Raw genomic sequence first — 17277 nt, forward strand, 5'->3', positions numbered from 1 at the left:
TCTTTTTTCTCCTCTCGAGCTGTTCGACCTGGTCACAGAGAAAGAAATCACTCTCAAGAACACTGGGAAAGTTGGCTTTGAGTTCAGGGTTCTGACTGACCCCCAGTCTTCAGCAGACAACCTTCTACCAGGAGTGCCACTCATCCAGCCTCTCTCAGTAAGTAGCCTACCCCACACCCACCCATGACAGCCACCCATCATGGTAGGAGGGGCCCACACTCAAACCTGTAAGCCACACCCTGGAGTATATAAAATGGTATATAACAATATATAAAGTTTCATTTTATACATTTTTTATTTCTGTGTTATTGAAGACACAAGATTTAATGACTATTAAGTGTTCTTCCTGGACTGTATATTTTATCTATTTTAAATAACCACTTTCTTCCCTTTAATGCTTTTTACTTTGAATTCTTCTTTGTTTATTAATATTAATTCACAATATTAACATCACATCTTTTAAAGTAGCACAGTAGCTGTCTTTCACAAGGTTTGGTATGTTGTTTATACTGTGATTTGGTTCTCTACATTTTATAGCAATCATGACTGTATCTTTTTCTTGGTTATATGTTCATTCCATCATTCTGGCTTCCCTGGTAGCTCAGCTGGTAAAGAATCTACCTGCAATGCAGGAGACCCTGGTTTGATTCCTGGGCTGGGAAGATCCCTTGGAGAAGGGATAGGCTACCCACTCCAGTGTTCTTGGGTTTCCATGGTGGCTCAGACAGTAAAGAATCCGCCTGTAATGCAGGAAACCTGGGTTCAGTCCCTGGGTTGGGAAGATCCCCTGGAGGAAGGCTTGGCAACCCATTCCAGTATTCTTGCCTGGAGAATCCCCATGGACAAAGGACCTTGGCAGGCTCCAGTATTCTTACCTGGAGAATCCCCGTGGAGAGAGGAGCTTGGCAGGCTCCAGTATTCTTACCTGGAGAATCCCCGTGGAGAGAGGAGCCTGGTGGGTTACAGTCCATGGGGTTTGCAAAGAGTCAGCCATGACTGAGCGACTAAGTACACAGCACACCTTCCTTCTGAGGACCTGTGTCTTTCATTTCTTATCTCTTAAAGTATTGCTTCTACCCTGCTCTCTCTAGTCTTTCTCTAGTCTGCTAAAGCACACGTTAGACATATGTTGGACCTCACTCTGTCCATGTTTCTTAACCTATATTTCACATGTGTGTCTCTTTACTCTTTATCTCTCTATACTGTTTTCTATATAACTACCTCAGCTCTTTCAGTTACCTAATTTTCTTTTCAATTGAGTATAATCTGTTTAACCCTACTCTCTTAATTTCAGAAATTCCATCTGATTCACCACTTTCACTTGGGATTTTAATTTCTTCATTTATCACTAGTCATTTTGCACATTCTTTTAAATTTTTCTAATTGAGTTATTATTATTCCTATTTATGTGACTGTTGACTCTCTTTCATTATCAATGCTTTCCCTGTATGATTTGTAATGTTTGGCTTGGGGTCATCTTTAGCTGAGAGTGTTCTCCCTGAGAGAGCCTCATTCACCCTGGATTGTAATGTGACGCTACCAAGAGTGTTGCATTTGTTTTTGCCAGGTACCTCAAGGGGTCAGGTTTTGAGTTAATATTTTGACCTGGATTAACCGCAGTGATCTGTCAGTGTACATTAAGACTCCATAAGTTTGCATGACTCAGGCTTTTTCTTATCTTCATTCTCTAATTTTTCCTCAAAGAATATACATCCATTGTAACATCGAAAGACAATAAAATATATTTAAAAATTATTAGAGGCCCCTTCAAAGATGACTTTTAAAGCACTTCTAAATAACATGAATCTATAATAGATTTTCCCTGGTTTATATTCTAGGCTGATTTGCCTTTTCTGGTAGTTTTTTACCATAACATTCTCCCACTTTTATTTTCTGATTACTGACCTAGAGGTTTTATTTTGTGACCTTATTGACAATTTTAAAGATTTATTATATGATATTTGATGTATGTAGAAGATATCCATATCACATGTGTTTGACTTATAGCGCATAATAAAAAAATGAATACCCCACCTACCACCCATCTTCAGACTCAGGACACCACTAATATATTTGAAATCACTTGGGTGTTGGTGCATGCACTTCAATATACGACAATCTACCCAGGCTCTTTTTGTCTCTCATACTCCTTCTGGCTACCCCTGGGCCTGCAACCACTAGTCTGAATTTCATGTTTGTCATTTTCTTTGTAAAATACAGTTCTATTACATATGCATGCATCTTTACATTGAGTACTTTTAGTTTATTAATTTATCAAAACTTCTAAGCACCTGCAATGACCAGGTATTTTTCTAGAACTTGTAGTCGAATAGTAAACGAAACATACAGATATACCTGCCCTCATGGAGATTTCATTTTATGGGATTTTGCTTTATCTTGAGCTTTATAAAAATGTCATCAGTACCTGTAATTTGTGCAATTTTCCCCCCTAATATTTTGTTTTTAAGGCTAGTCTGCATTGTTGCATGTCACTATAGTTCATTTATTTTCACTAATGTACGTTACTCACTTTGTAACCACTACATGGAAGGTAGTTTTCCTTTTCCCTGTCAAAACACATTTGGGGATTTCCCCCCCAAGTTTCACTGTTAAATAATTCTGCTACAGATACTCTTGTACCTGTGTCCCCGCCAACAGGTGGAAGAGTTTTCACAGAGAATTTTCCTAGGAGTGAAATTTTGAGGTCATAGGCTATGCATTTGTTCAACTTTATAAGGAGGTGCTAACACAGTTTTCATGGTGATTTTTCCTGTGAAAAATCTGGTGATTTCCCACCAGATGTAAATGAGTTTCTTTTGGTTCATAGTCTCACTGAAATTTGGCAAAGTTTGCCAATCTTATGGTTAAAATTTTTTTCATTATGATCTTGATTTTCACTTCCCCGATTACTTATGAGAATAAGCAGCTTTCACTGTGTTGACTTGCTGTTCCGGTTTCCTCTTTTATGAAATGCCTGCCCATATGTGCTTCCTATTTTTCTATTGTCTGTCTTTTTCTCACATCTGCAATAGGAATGAATCTTGGGAGAGGAAACCAAGATTCCTCTCTATGAGGACACTGTGAGTGGACACTATGGCATACACTAAGCCCTTGGGATTATTCAGTGCATCAAACCACTGGAAGCAAGAGTCTATTGTAAATTTTACTTAAAGTTCTCTCTGATCTTTCTGCCGCATAGGGTTTTATCAGTTCCCATAAAGAGCAAGTATTGAAGGTTTATTACTTACCTGGAGTGCCTGAGATCTTTCAAAGAAGTTTCCAGATACAGATTGCCCACCTGGACCCAGAAAATATTACTCTGAGTGGAGAGGGAATCTTTCCCCGAATCTGCCTTGATCTCCCCAGGAACCTCAAAGGTACTTCTACCCCCTGTAATATTTCCCCACTGGATGACAGGATGCATTTTAGCTGCTTATCAAGAGTGCTGCCAGTCTGCATTATTTGTTTGGCAGTCCTCCTTTTCTGTTATTCCTCAGTTGCAAAACACATCAAGAGTTGAAGCTGACTGAATGACCTGAGATAAGTGCAATAAGATATGTCCATGACAGTCCCAGATTAAGACATTTGGCCAATTTCACCATTATTAAATTACAGGGTGATCAGGACTTCGTACTTCCAAATGCCTTTTCTTCCATGGCATGTTCCTTCCAGCTGCACTGTCTCCCTGAGTTGTCACTCACGGTTGGCCATTGAGAAGGCTACGGCTAATTTTACTGCAAGGAGTACAGTTCTCAAAATATAAACTGTAAAGAGAAGCAACCAAGGTTCCAACCCCTTATGCTGGCATTACTCAGTTTGGGCTAATTTAGACTGTTATTATTATTATTTTTTAGACTGTTATTAATCCCTAGCCAAGGCTTTTCTGGGCAACATCCAACTCTTGGAGCCATCACTCCGTACCAGAGTATTTCTGTCTTAGCAGATTCTGAAGCTCAACTAAGCAGCTTTTTGAGCCATGGACTGACTCTGGCTCTTTCTTCCTGACGTGGGCTGCAGGATGAGGAGTCAAGAGAAACTTTTCACTCTTCAAGTTCCTTGAAACCCACATTACCTAAGCAGCTTCAGACTAAGTCTCCCACCTCAGCCTTTCCTCCTACCCCGCTCCCCAAAGTCACTAACTCACCTGTTGATTCATTATATCCCAATTGTCTGCTTCCTGAAAATATGAACACAAATATTAGTAAATCTAAGACCATGTTACTCTCTACCATCTAGAGTTCCAACCAGACGTAGGTTAGTCCAGCTCCACATACAATTTCAAGAAGGAAATCCTTTGCCTCATGGCTGAAAACTGGATGCCAACCTGGCCTCTTTATGGCAGTACACATGTTTAACCAATACAGAGCTTTAAAATAATTTAAATCTGAGTATTAGTTGGGTTTTCTCTGCTCCAGTTTACCACAGCCTCAGGACTTCCTATGATTTCACAGAAGGCACTTTAATTACTTTGTCTACTTGGGCATTTGAATTTGTGCTAGCTTACTGGTGAACTTGGGTGTCCGACATTTCTCCGGCCGTTGCCCATCCTCCCTGATTCGGGGGGGACTATAGCTTATTTAGTTGTAGTTAAAGCAACTTGAATCAAATATATTCTTTTAGTTAATAAATAATCAACAAACATGAAGACCAACCTAAGGGTGACCATCCATCTGGGTTTGTCCAACATGGAGAGGTTTCTCAAGTGGTACAGCCATCTGTGCTTAAACTGGAAAAATATCAAGAAAGCTGGCATCCAGTTGGTCACCCCATAACTGACTCAGGATGTTACTGCCATAAAGTTCTTGAGAACTAGACGGTAGCTCACTAAAGCATAATGTTATAAACTTCAGTGAGGTCTCTGGTACAAAATATCCTCTGAAGCAGAGAAAACATGGTAGGCGAGGTATCACAAAGTTCACTTCCCCTCTCATTTTATTGACCCTGAGCTTAGAATCTATGTTTTAGGCATAATTCGTATATTTCTAGCCATCCAGATTTACTTCTAATTCCAATCCCCACAGGATGTGAAAAATATGAAATCTTCTTAAATCAGGCCAGAAAAAACCTAGAGAAAGAGTACAATAAATGTGAAACTCTGTATCACTTAGAGACACCAGAGGAGACTGTGCCTGACGATGATTCTTCTGAGGTAAGATTGGCCTCAGTCTGCACAGGAACTAGATTCACAGGAAGCTGCAAGGAAAAAAAAAAGTTTTTCCCAATGGTAACATCTTATGTAACTATAGAACCATATAGAAACCAGAAAACTGGCGTTAGTACACGCCATAGAGCTTATTCAAATGTCATCAGTTTTATATGTACTCGTGTGTCTGTCTGCATGTCTACACGTGTATGCATATCTGTATGTGTGTGCGATTCTACCCACTTTTTCCATGTATAGCTTTGTGTAAATACCACCACAATTAAAACACAGAAGTGTTTCATCTCCTAAGTATCCCTTGTGCTTGTTAAGGGAAAATAGAATTACAAACAAACTCTCTTTCCAACCCACAAAATCTCTCCACGAAGAAAGAATCCAACTTTATTATTGATAAGCATTAAAGTAGAAAGTACTCCATGTTTCTGCTAATCTGCTAAGAGATTGCAAAGACAGAAAGAAATCTCAGTCTTTCATGGAGCCAAGCAGATACAATCCCACTATATATAACCCATTATATGCATGTTCTCAAAGTAAATAGTAACTAGTCCTTAAGAACTAGAACTAGTCCTCGGGTAAGAGGACTAGACAGCACCATTTGTCACACTTACTTCATGCTGAACTCACATGGTAATTGGAATGACCATCTGTGTTAGCTAATTGGCTTTACCCAAAGGGAAAACAAACCTCTTGTGTTTTTATGATAGAGTCCTCTGAAGTTGGACTCTGTCCCCCCATGGAAACTGGGAGATGGGGCTTTGTATTCCTTGATGGTGACACAGAGATGTCAAACCATGTCAAAGAGGTGGTTCCCAGGTCCTTGAGAAAGACACTCCTGGGTTATGAAGCTGACAAAAAGCTTACCATCTAAAAATATTTATATATATATATATATATATATATATATATATATATATATATATTTCTAAGCGATAAAGAAAGAACTTGCAAGTTTTCTTAAGTAAATGCTCAAGAAAAGTGAAGCTGGAATAAGTCTCCACCCTTATTTTTAACAGGGAGAATTGAGCCTCTGTATTTTTTTGGCTGTGCTGCACAACTTGTCCCGCACAACTGGGATCTCAGTTCCCAGATTAAACCTGGACCGCAACAGTGAAAGTCCAGAATACTAACCACTCAGTAACCGTGAACTCCCTTGAGCCTCTTATTTTTAATTTGTTTTTGCCCTTACACGCTTACATTGATGTAGCCATCCCCAGGCTCCCCACCCCTTTCACTTGGCAACCACTATAGTTCTCCATCTCTGTACTCTTGTTATGAGCATAGAAGTTATATAAATGGAATCATACAATATGCAACCTTTGGAGATGTTTTTTTTCATTCAGCATAATGCCCTTGAGAACCATTAACATAAATAGTTCATTCCTTACTTCATTGCTGAGTAATAGTCCATGGCATAGATGCACAGTTTGTTTAGCCCACTCTATCCTACAATAAAAAATTTAACCCCATAGTTATACTGTATATCTATTTATGTACTCTGACCCCTTGGAGGGCCACAAGCCATTGTAATATCTAAGATTTTCTGACTTTCCCTCCACAAAGTAGTTTTTGCCCCCTTGGGGTGATATTGCCCCGACTGAGAATGCATATTCTAAAAGAGTTTATTCACTTGCTCTTCTCTCTTGCTCCAGTTAAATGCTCACCTCCAGATGGAAGTAGAGCGACTTATAGTCCAAGACTATGCCATAGAACATCAGAAATCAATTGTCCCCGCTTCCATGGATGACTTCTACCATCGGAGTCGCCGTAAACCAATCAAGTAAGCGACGTTCCCTGTCATGTTTGTTTCAGAATGTAGCAGAGCTGGTGGTGCCCTCCACCAGAGTGCTCCCTGAATTAATGGTTGATCATGTTGGGATGAAATCCACTTGCTTCACATATCTGCTGTTCTCCAGCAGCCAGCCAGCCAGGCAGGTCTCTGCCTCTTAGAAACCTCCCACTTTGTGTAATAGACAGGCTGGGCTTCGGGTGCTTAAGGACCAGCACTGACTGCATTTAGAGATGAGGGCTAAAGCAGAAGTGTGGTCTCCTGGGGGAGGTGTCTCGTCCCTCGCCTCCATTCTGGAGAGTGGTGGTTCTCCCCGAAGTCCCCACAGAAGGGACTTCTGCAGAGGGAACAGACGAGAGCCTCACCCTGTCTCACATATGGAAACATGAGTGGTAAGGAGAGCTTGTTCACTGTTTCAGAGTCCAGCTACCAGAATACATCCTGGACTTTGGCTACATCATCCTCGGTGACGTCCAAACCCACATCATCAAGATCACCAACACCAGTCACTTTCCAGTATCCTTCCATGCAGAGAAGCGTGTCCTTCATGACACAGGTGACCAGGCTGGAGACCCTTCCTATTGTACACTGTCATTTCTGACAAGGTGCCCAGCTGTACTGTCCTGGAGAGGTGGTTATGTTTCTTCTGGGATCAACTGAAAGAAGTGTTGGGCTATTAGTCAATTCTTTGAGGGATTGTCCTGCCTCAGATAGGCTCTCTCTAGAGCAGCTCTTGATTGCTACTTTTCCTTCCCACAAAGAAGTTTTGTTTGTCTTGGTCCAGGCTTTAGTATTGAGCTAGATCGTGTGAAGAATCTACCTTACTGTGAAACGGAAACATTTGAAGTGCGATTCGACACACAAGGGGGCAATGTTTCTGTTGGCAACAAAGAGGTCATTCTGCCCATCAAGGTAAGACGCGCCACTGGGTCCAGCTCATCCTCCCCAGCTTCCAGCACTGCTTACTGACCACCCTGTGATGATCCCAGCTATTTCAAAGCCACGATTCTTCCTCCAAGCCTGTGCTATGTGGTAACAGCAATTTTATGCCCACCCTAGGTGGTTGGAGGGCCACCAGTTCACATCTGTCTCCAAGCCAAGGTGACCGTTCCCAGTATGACCCTGTCTTGTGGAAAAGTGGAGTTTGCCACAATTCAGTGTGGACAGTGCCTTGTGGAAACTATTCAGCTTTCCAATCATCTCCAAGTCCCTTGTGAATGGTTTGTCCAGAGCCATAAGCAAGTTGTTAGCAAGGTAAGTGAGTTTCGGCCTGTTGTCGCCTTTTCCCCATCTTCATTTATGCCACTTTTATAATTCTAGGCTTTCACTCTCTTCATTTCACCCTCCTGCTCAAAGACTTCCAGTGACAACCACTGCGTCCTGAATAAAATGTCAGCCCTCAGCCCGACACTCAGGGGCCTATCAGGTCATGCTCTCTGGCGAATATCTTATTTATCCTGGTGTCCCTGGTTCCACACATCCCCTGACACCTGGGAAGTGATCAGTAAACATGGGTTGAGTGAATGGAATGGAATCGTTTTCCAAAGAAAATGATCTGGTTGTCTAATATTACTTCACCAGCTGGAGAAACACATGCCAAAATACTTGAGACGCAAACTGTGTGCTGAATTAAAGCCAAAGACACGGATCTTTGAGATTCAGCCCACTTCTGGGGTCTTGGATCCTGGTGAGAGGTCCAACGTGCAAGTGAAATTCATGCCCAAAGAGGAGGTAAGCTTTAAAGAAATGTAGTCAGACTGCCTGGATCTCTTTGAGATTTACTCGAAGTCCATGCTTAATTGATCTCCAGGGAAGTTTTGAGTGACCCGTCCCTCATTGTTCTGATTATGACATCCAATACTCTGGTTCATACAGGAGCTGTCGTCCTGGTGGTTAGGAGCACCGCTGCTGCCGATTCCTATCTAACACCCTGACTTCTATCAGTAGACCTGGCTTAGTGGCCTTCTTCCTTTGTGCTTGGAGGGAGCATGATTTTGGGCAAGTTACTCAGCCTCACTAGACCTCAGTTTGCTCACAGATAAAATGAAAAATAATAATATCATATGTCCCCAAATCCCTTATTGCAATTTCAAAATCCAATAAGATCTAAAAACGGGGGCAGGGGTGGGGGGAGAATTTCATAAGTTTCAGACCCAAATTCATTTGGCAGAAAAACCTAATCTGAACTGACATGAAACTACTTAACCTTTATTTACCCACCTTGGTTTGCAGACTCAAACACTACAGCCACAGAAATAATAATGTGCTTGATTCCAGGGGACCCTGCAGAGGATACTTTATAACATAGGGCATGCGGTATGTTTACCTTTTTAAAAATCTGAATTTTTAAAGCATCTGGCCCCTAGGGTTTCAGGTAAGACATTATTGACCTGCAATAGCTACCTCCTAGGGTCATTTTGAAGAGGAAATGAATTACTGTGAATAAAATGCACAGCATTTGCTCTATATGTCCTGGCTCAATGTCTACTTAGTATTATCATCAGGAGTTGTGATAATAATAAGTACTTCCTGATAAACATACTCCCTGGGCCTCACAAATGTCTCTTTTGCAAACACCATCAACACAAAGCTACTCCTGACAAAGAACACAGTGAAAAATGATAAAATCCTAGAACCAGAGAGGATCTCAAGAGGTTACACTGTAAAGACTTTTGCTCAAAGCCTAAGGCATTTGGGAGATGTTTTTCCTCTATTCTTTTAAAAGAAGAAATGGATGTGAGTTTTATAAAACACCTATAGTTAACTCCTGTTTTCCGGGTAACAGCTTTGATGAGATGCTTAAGATTCTAGTGAGAAGAAAGAAAAGTGAATGGTTTCATATCTGATTCTAAAATAGAGTCCCTGTTTCTATCATTGTCAAAATCTCTCTGATGCTTTAAAAGAAAAGAAAACTAATGTGTTTGTCATTCTTAGGAAGTCCTAAGACTATGAGCGGGGTTACTCAAGATTTTGGACGTCTTATTGAATGAGAGAATTATCAGTAAATATAGTAAGAAACATAGATTTGTTTGCACAATTCCATAAATGCTGGATTAGAATTGATCAAAATTAATAAAATATTTCCACCAAATGGGAGAGGAATTTTTTAAGCATCATTTTTATTGAAGTATAGCTAACTTACAGTATACAATGTTGTTAGTATTAAGTGCACAGCAAAGTGATTCAGTTATATATAAATATATATATTCTTTTTCAGACTCTTGTCTATTATAGGTTATTAAAAGATATTGAGTAGAGTTTACTGTTCTATGCAATAGGCCCTTGTGGTTTACCTGTTTTGTTAATAGTATATATATGTTAATCCCAAAGGCTTTATTTTTGTCCCCACCCCACTATCCCTTTTGGTAACCATGCATTTGTTTTCTGTGGCTGAGTTTGTTTCTGCTTTGTAAATGAGTTCATTTGTATCACTTTTTTAGATTCCACATATGTGATAACATATGATATTTGCCTTTGGCTTACTTCACTTAGTATCTCTAGGCCCATCCATGTTGCTAATGGTATTATTTCATTCTTTTTTATTCAGTTGTACATATATACCCCATCATCTTTATGCATTCATCTTTTGATGGACATTTAGGTTGCTTCCACGTCTTGACTATTATAAACAGTGCTGATATGAACATTGGGATGCATCTTTTCAAATTAGAGTTGGGAAAGAAATTTATTGGCTGTGTACAAGGGCTTCCCAGGTGGAGATAGTGGTAAAGAACCCACCTGCCAATACAGGAGACATAAGAGACGCAGATTCAATCCCTGGGTCAGAAGATCCCCTGGAGAAGGAAATGGTAACCCACTCCAGTATTCTTGCCTGGAAAGTCCCATGGACAGAAGAGCCTGGCAGGCTACAGTCCATATGATCACAAAGAATCAGACACGACTGAAGTGACTGAGCATGCACACATACTAGGAACTGGTTAGCCTTGCAATCCACGTGATCCACACCTTTATCTGCACCAGCACCGGGAGCACAGAGAAACTATTGATGTCCCCACTAACAACTCCTAGGCATTATAACGTGTTCTGAATACAAGGAGATGAATGAAATGTTTTAGAAATATTTCCCTAAAAAGCAGTTAAATATATAGAAGTTTGGATCACATAAGATGCTAAACTCATAATTATATAGAAAAGCTTCACAGCCAATAAGTCATTTTCTTACTCTCTCCAACAATAGGTATTTTTTGAACTTGTACCCACATCCTTACACATTCCATCCATCTGATTTTCCCCTTTAAACTAAGGTATTCAAAAGCTCCCCAAATTGCTCAGTCAATCATGCCGTCCAAACCCAAGCCATGGGCCCAAGTTTCACAATAACCTGGGCATCTGGTTAAAAGTGCAGAATTCCCAGCCTTTCTCTGCCAAGTCAAGGTCTCTAGGCATGGGCCTGTGAATATGCATTTTAATAGATTTCTCAGTGAAACCAGATTAGGGTAACTGGTGGCACTGTCACCTGGTATTGGATTGTAATTGTATGAGATGAATTGATTGCCCTCACTGATCATCTCTGACCAGTTGCTTAACTGTATCTTCAAATAATAGAAGTATGATCATTCAGATTCTCTAAGAAACAGACTTGGAGTCAAGAATTTGAGTGTAAGCTGTAGGAAGTGTAGGGGATACTAATAGAGAAGTAGAAAGTGATGAGGAAAAGGAAGGCAGCTAATAGGGTGTGAAATTGAGCCAGCTACCTTGGACACTGGATCATAATCCCACTGCAAACTCAGAGAAAATATACAAAACGCACATTTCAGAATTTTCCTTCCCCAGGAGTGAGGGAGCTCAGGTCTTCATACAGTAACTCCCAAGAATCGTTGACTGAGGATTGTTCCCAGAAGGTGTTATTTCTCCAGCATTTCTGCCCTGCCCTGCCCTGCCCTATACTTATGGGACACAGGGCCCATGAAAGGAGAGTCCAGAGGTGCAGATAATGGCAGTGGGACATCTGAGCACGTTGGAGGTCCTGAAGGGTATGAGAACAACATTCTGAGGACTGTGGTAAAGCACTGGTACAGTGCCTGGCATGCTAGATTCCCAGCATTAACACTCTAATCTAAATTGCTCTCGTGCTGTTCTATAAGAAAAGTTTTCTTTCTTAATCTAAGCAGAATCCATTTTGTTCTCCAGTGGTTATCAGTTTTACCTGACACACAACAGAAACAGATTCAGATGCTTATTTTGTTTTTGTTTCCCAGAAAGTCTACAACCAAACCTTGGTGTTCCAGATTGCACAGAGTGCTCAAAAGATTACTCTGCTGGTGGAGGGGCAAGGTCTAGAACCACGCTTGGAGTTTAGTCCCTCAGTTCTGGAGCTGGGGCCCCTGCTGCCCTACGCAGCTGGAGATGAGGCCGAGGTGGTGGTGAAGAATCCCTGCAGCTTTCCCATTGAGTTTTACTCCTTAGAATTTGACCAGCAATATCTTGTAGAAGAGAAGGTGAGCACAGACCAAAACCAAACTCCATTTTCCTACACATGCTGGGCCCTGCCAGGTACTCTCCTATCTGCTTGGACAACTCCTGACCTTTGCTTCTTCTTCCTATGAACCCTTCCCTGTCAATTTAAAGACCACTTCACAGTCTTTCCTGACCTACTTCCCTTGCCTTGAGAGAATTCATTGCTTCTTTGTGATCTCATTATACATTTTAAACAACTAATTGAAAAACTAATTCCTGCTTATAGTTAAAACAGTAAAGAACATATGCCACAGTCATTGTATTTGAAGTGAGGTTCTTGTGGACAGCATATATTTGGGTCATCTTTTTAATATACTCTGGCAGTGTCTAAATTGGGGTATTTATATATTACATTATATTTAATGTAATCACGTTAGGATTTTAGTCTGCCTTTTTCCCCTCCCAGTTAATTCTGGGCTGCATATTTTACAATTGCTCTGCTTTATCCATTTTTTTTAACTTAATTTTTTAGAGCAGTTTTAGATTCTCAGCAAAATTGAGGGGAAGGTGTAGAGATGTCTCATATCTCTCCTCCCCGACACAGGCATAACCTCCCCTATTATCAACCTCTCTCACTAGAACGGTACATTTGTTACCATTGATGAACTTGCGTGACATCCTAACCACCCGAAGTCCATAGTTCACAGCCCACTCTCGGTACATTCTAGGGATGCAGACAAATGTACAAGTATCCATCATTATAGTGTCATATAAAGTATTTTTATTGCCCTAAATATCCTCTGTGCTCCACCTGTTCATCCCCCCTCCTCCCAACCCTTGGTAACCATTGATCTTTTTACTGTCTCTGTAGTTTTGCCTTTTCCAGGATGCCATATAGGTGGAGTCATATCGTATGTAGACATTCACACTGGCTTCTTTCACTTAGTAGTATGCATTTAAGATCTGCTTCCTCTGGACTCTCCACCAACTTGGCCTTTGAATATTGTTTTTACATCCAGTGTTTATGCTCTGCCCAATTTGGATTCTGTATCCAGAAATTTTCCTCCAAGTGGGACTCTGTCCCTCTGGAAGCAAGCTTCTCCATTAGGTAATATTAAGTGTTCAATGGCTTGTGTTGGCACAACAGTCTTCACTGTGGGCCAGGGTCTGGGGAAAGCAGAATCTGAGGCTCTGAGATTTGCATGCAGAAGGTTTATCAGGGAGCAGTCTCAGGGATGATCCTGTGAAGAATAAGGACCGTAGGCCTGGGTAGATGAGAAGATAAACTGTGACGATGTGGCACAGGGAGTTCAGCTGATCCCACAGGCCGCTGTGCACCTGGGCTGGCTCTTTAACGCTGGCCTGGTTGAAGCAAGTTGGCCAGGCCTTTGTGTCTCTATGTCAGCCAATCTTTGGACCAGTCCTTCCTTTCCCCACTGATCTGCTGTGCCACCTCTGTCCTGTATCAAGCTCTGCATACACATGGGTCTATTCTGAACTCTCTGCTCTATTTCAGTTTGTCTGTCCCAACATCTATACCTCCCAGTCTGTTGCTCCAGCTTCATAAGTCCTGATGTCTGATAGGACAGTCCTCTCTGTTTTTCTTCATTAGCATTTTAACTATCCTTAGCCCTCTGTTCTTCCATGTAAATTTTAGAATAAGCTCATTAATATTGGTTTTCAAACAACTAAAATTGGTGATCTTGGAGAATGGTTACCTAACTGATTTTTCACACCAGTAACTTAGGAAGTAGTTGCTTTCTAGGAGTTGACTTTACTGTCTTCTATACTAAATATACATACATCCTAGAGTAGCTGGATTTAGTAGAAAAACAGGTTGCCCCAATTAAACTTGACTTCCAAATAAACAATGTGGGACAAATTCATACTTTAAAAATTATCAGTTTTTTTATCTGTAATTTAAATTTAACTAGGCATCTTATGCTTCATCTGACAAGCCTAATATACATCTGTGTCTGTGTTTCTCTCTCAAACACACACGCACACACATACACACATGCACACACGTATGCACATACATACCTAATGCCATTTACCTGTTTTTCTCTATATCCTCTATTTATGAGACAACCTTTTTTTTTTTTAATAACATGTCACTCAAAGTGGATAATTGAATTCTGTACTTTTATCAATGGGGGGAAAAAGAACAAACAAAAGAAAAATAGTAAATGTTGTTTTTAAAAACAAGGAGAAAATTCTTTTCCACATGGGAAATGCCCAGACACAAAATCCTATACCCCCTGTATATATCCCCCATATCCAGGACTCAACCTTACACTTTAGACCCCTGCAGAGGACCCTACCCTTTGAGGTCCAGAAAGTATTTGTGCACACCCCAGCCTTGGGTAGAAGTAGGGCTTTCATGACATGGAAGGCAGGCCCACCTGGGGCTGTGGGGAGGAAGCTTCCAGTCAGACCAACAGCAACTCCCGTTCTTACTCAGATCTTGCGAACACTGAAGGGCTATGATTCCTACAACTCTCTGCTGCTGCCTCCTCGCCTTCCCGGGGAGAAGCTGCCCCCAGAGGTGTATGAGTACTTCAGGGAGATAAAGCGGTCCAAAGAGGAGCAGATGAAGGTGAAATATCTGGAGACTCTGGCGCAGGAGAACGGTGAGAACTCAACGGCTCTGGAGCCCCTCGCTTCTTTAAGATATCTCTACTGGGAGATGAACCAGTTACTGAACACCCGCTAGGTGCCAGGCAGGCTTCAGGTGTCCTGGGGATTTCCTTTCTAACCCTTACAGAATGACCCTGTTGTCCCCATTGTATGGATGCGCATGCTAGGACACATTCTGCTCTCACTGGAGTCTGGTGGGGAGTCGAGGCTTAAAAACATCTAATGCAGATATAGAAGGATGCTTGCTAGAGCAAGCTCTGTGTTGAGGGCTTCACACATACAAATGAGAGAGGAAGCACTGAAAAGCCAGGCCCACAATTTTAAGTGGCAAAACCAGCACTCAAGCCCAGATCTCTCTGACTCTGGAGTCCACGACAGTAACCACTCTACTCCACAGCCTCCAAGTGTGTGCCTAGGTGATGCAAGGTAATCTGTCACGCATGGTGGACATTAGTGCCCTACGAGAGGTAGGGGTGGGAGTTCACGTGAGGAAGGACCCTCCATGATCATAACCTCAATCACAAAGCTGGATTGTGCTCTTATAATCTTGCCCTTTCTTGCCCAGCATCCCCAGGCTATCCGTCATCTGCCCAGGGGCCCCGTTGTGTACACTTGAACATCAAGGTTCCAGAGTGACCTGCAGGATCATGTAGCTTGTTGGGGTGCTTGCTTGTCTTCCCTTCTTCCCTGTGCCCTCATCCTGGAAATTCACCTTCCCCATTCTTTTTCTTTCTTCTGCATAATAGTCATCATGTGTATTTTCTTCACACCCATCTCCCCCTCTAGACAAGAAGCCCCCATAAAGGCAGTGACCATGTATTCCCCAGTGTAAACCCAGTGCATGGACTAGCACCTGATACATCATAGTGCCCGATAAATGTGTGCTGTTAAAGTGAATGAATGAAGTCTGTTTCTCCGCCCTTAAAGCTGTCTTATTGTCTCTCAGGGAGACAGAAGCTAGTTGGAGAACATTAGTTTGCTCTAAAAGGAGAGGAAAGAAGAAGGCTGCCTGTCCACCTAGTCTTTTGGTTGTATTCACTGAGCATATTGTTCTCCAGAACTGCCATTGCAGATACCACAGACTGGGGGGCTTAACCAAATGAAACTTATTTTCTCATGATTCTGGAGGCTAGAGATCCAAGATTAAGGTGCTGGTGGAGTTGTTTTCTATGACCCTCCCTTCTTCGCTTGTAGATGGCTGTCTTCCCACTCTGTGTTCACAGAGACTTCCCCCTGTGTGTCTGTGGTTGGGCTGTGGATGGATTGGGACACTCACATGACCTCATTTTAACTTAATTACCTGTTTGAAGGCTGTGTCTTCAAGTAGTCACATTCTGGCATACCGGGGTGGGGGTGGGGGGCTTAGGACTTCAGCAGATAACTTTTATGGAAACTAGTTAAGTCCATAACAAACACCCATTGTGTTCTGAGCACTGAGCTGACATGCTGGAAGGGAGATCAGTGAAACCAGTCCCTGCCTTTGAGAGCTCACAGTCAGGAAGGGTTGGGGGATGGCCCCAGAATTGCCTGGTGGCCCGAGGCAGAGAGCCCTGAGAAGCTTTAGGGCAGAGAGGATTTAGTGAGGGTCAGGAAGGGCCCCGTTGCTCTCATCCCTGTCCTCCGCACCTTTTTCCATTTGTCCCATGAAAAGTTGGTCTGGAGCTGCGACCTGAGGGCCAGCAAGAGTCCAGGGAAGCGCTCGCTCTGCTCCTCCCCAGCACTTCTCTGAGCTCCTGCTCACTCTGCTGTCACAGAGAGGGTCCATCCTCCTCTGCTTCCAGACCACGTCCAGGGAAGGCTAGCAGCTCCAAGTTGCACTGCTGCCATTTCCAGGAGAGCTACAACCTCTCTGACTCAAATCCAAAATTAAACAAAGAGGATGTCTTAGCTGCAGGGCACAGCAGACCTTGTACAATGACAACCCGATACACCCACTGAAACTCTGTGGAATCAGGACAGTGAGGAGGGTTCAGGGAAATAAAGTAGTATATGTGCTCAGCAATGCTCATGAAAAGGAGGAAAGCAGGCTACAAATTGATGTGCGTAAAGTATGATCCCATTAAAATTAAAACTCTGAGAGGCTGCGGTTCTTCCACTCTGGTATCCGGTGAAGCTGCCATTCCTGTACTACCATTTTTTGGTATCGCTTTCTGCAGCTAAATTTTATCATTTTTGCTCTTTGGAATTTCCCAAATTTTCTGGAGCGAATGTATAATTTTTGTATCTTTTTTTTAATGTTAAAATGTGGAAACACTCTGGGCAGAGAAACTTG

At 42.0% G+C, this 17277-nt stretch overlaps 1 protein-coding gene across 1 annotated transcript in view; it reads left to right on the top strand.

The window, feature by feature from the left end:
• Positions 1-17277, top strand: part of HYDIN (HYDIN axonemal central pair apparatus protein) — a 345392-nt gene that overhangs the window by 241542 nt on the left and 86573 nt on the right. Inside the window, 10 exon segments of the mRNA XM_070770879.1 lie at positions 20-157; positions 3200-3377; positions 5022-5149; positions 6811-6938; positions 7367-7503; positions 7732-7859; positions 8007-8201; positions 8529-8678; positions 12167-12406; positions 14830-14998. Coding sequence (XP_070626980.1) covers positions 20-157; positions 3200-3377; positions 5022-5149; positions 6811-6938; positions 7367-7503; positions 7732-7859; positions 8007-8201; positions 8529-8678; positions 12167-12406; positions 14830-14998 — 1591 coding nt within the window.

The sequence above is a fragment of the Bos indicus genome, chromosome 18, assembly GCF_029378745.1.
Source record: "Bos indicus isolate NIAB-ARS_2022 breed Sahiwal x Tharparkar chromosome 18, NIAB-ARS_B.indTharparkar_mat_pri_1.0, whole genome shotgun sequence".
Classification (NCBI taxonomy): Eukaryota; Metazoa; Chordata; class Mammalia; order Artiodactyla; family Bovidae; genus Bos; species Bos indicus.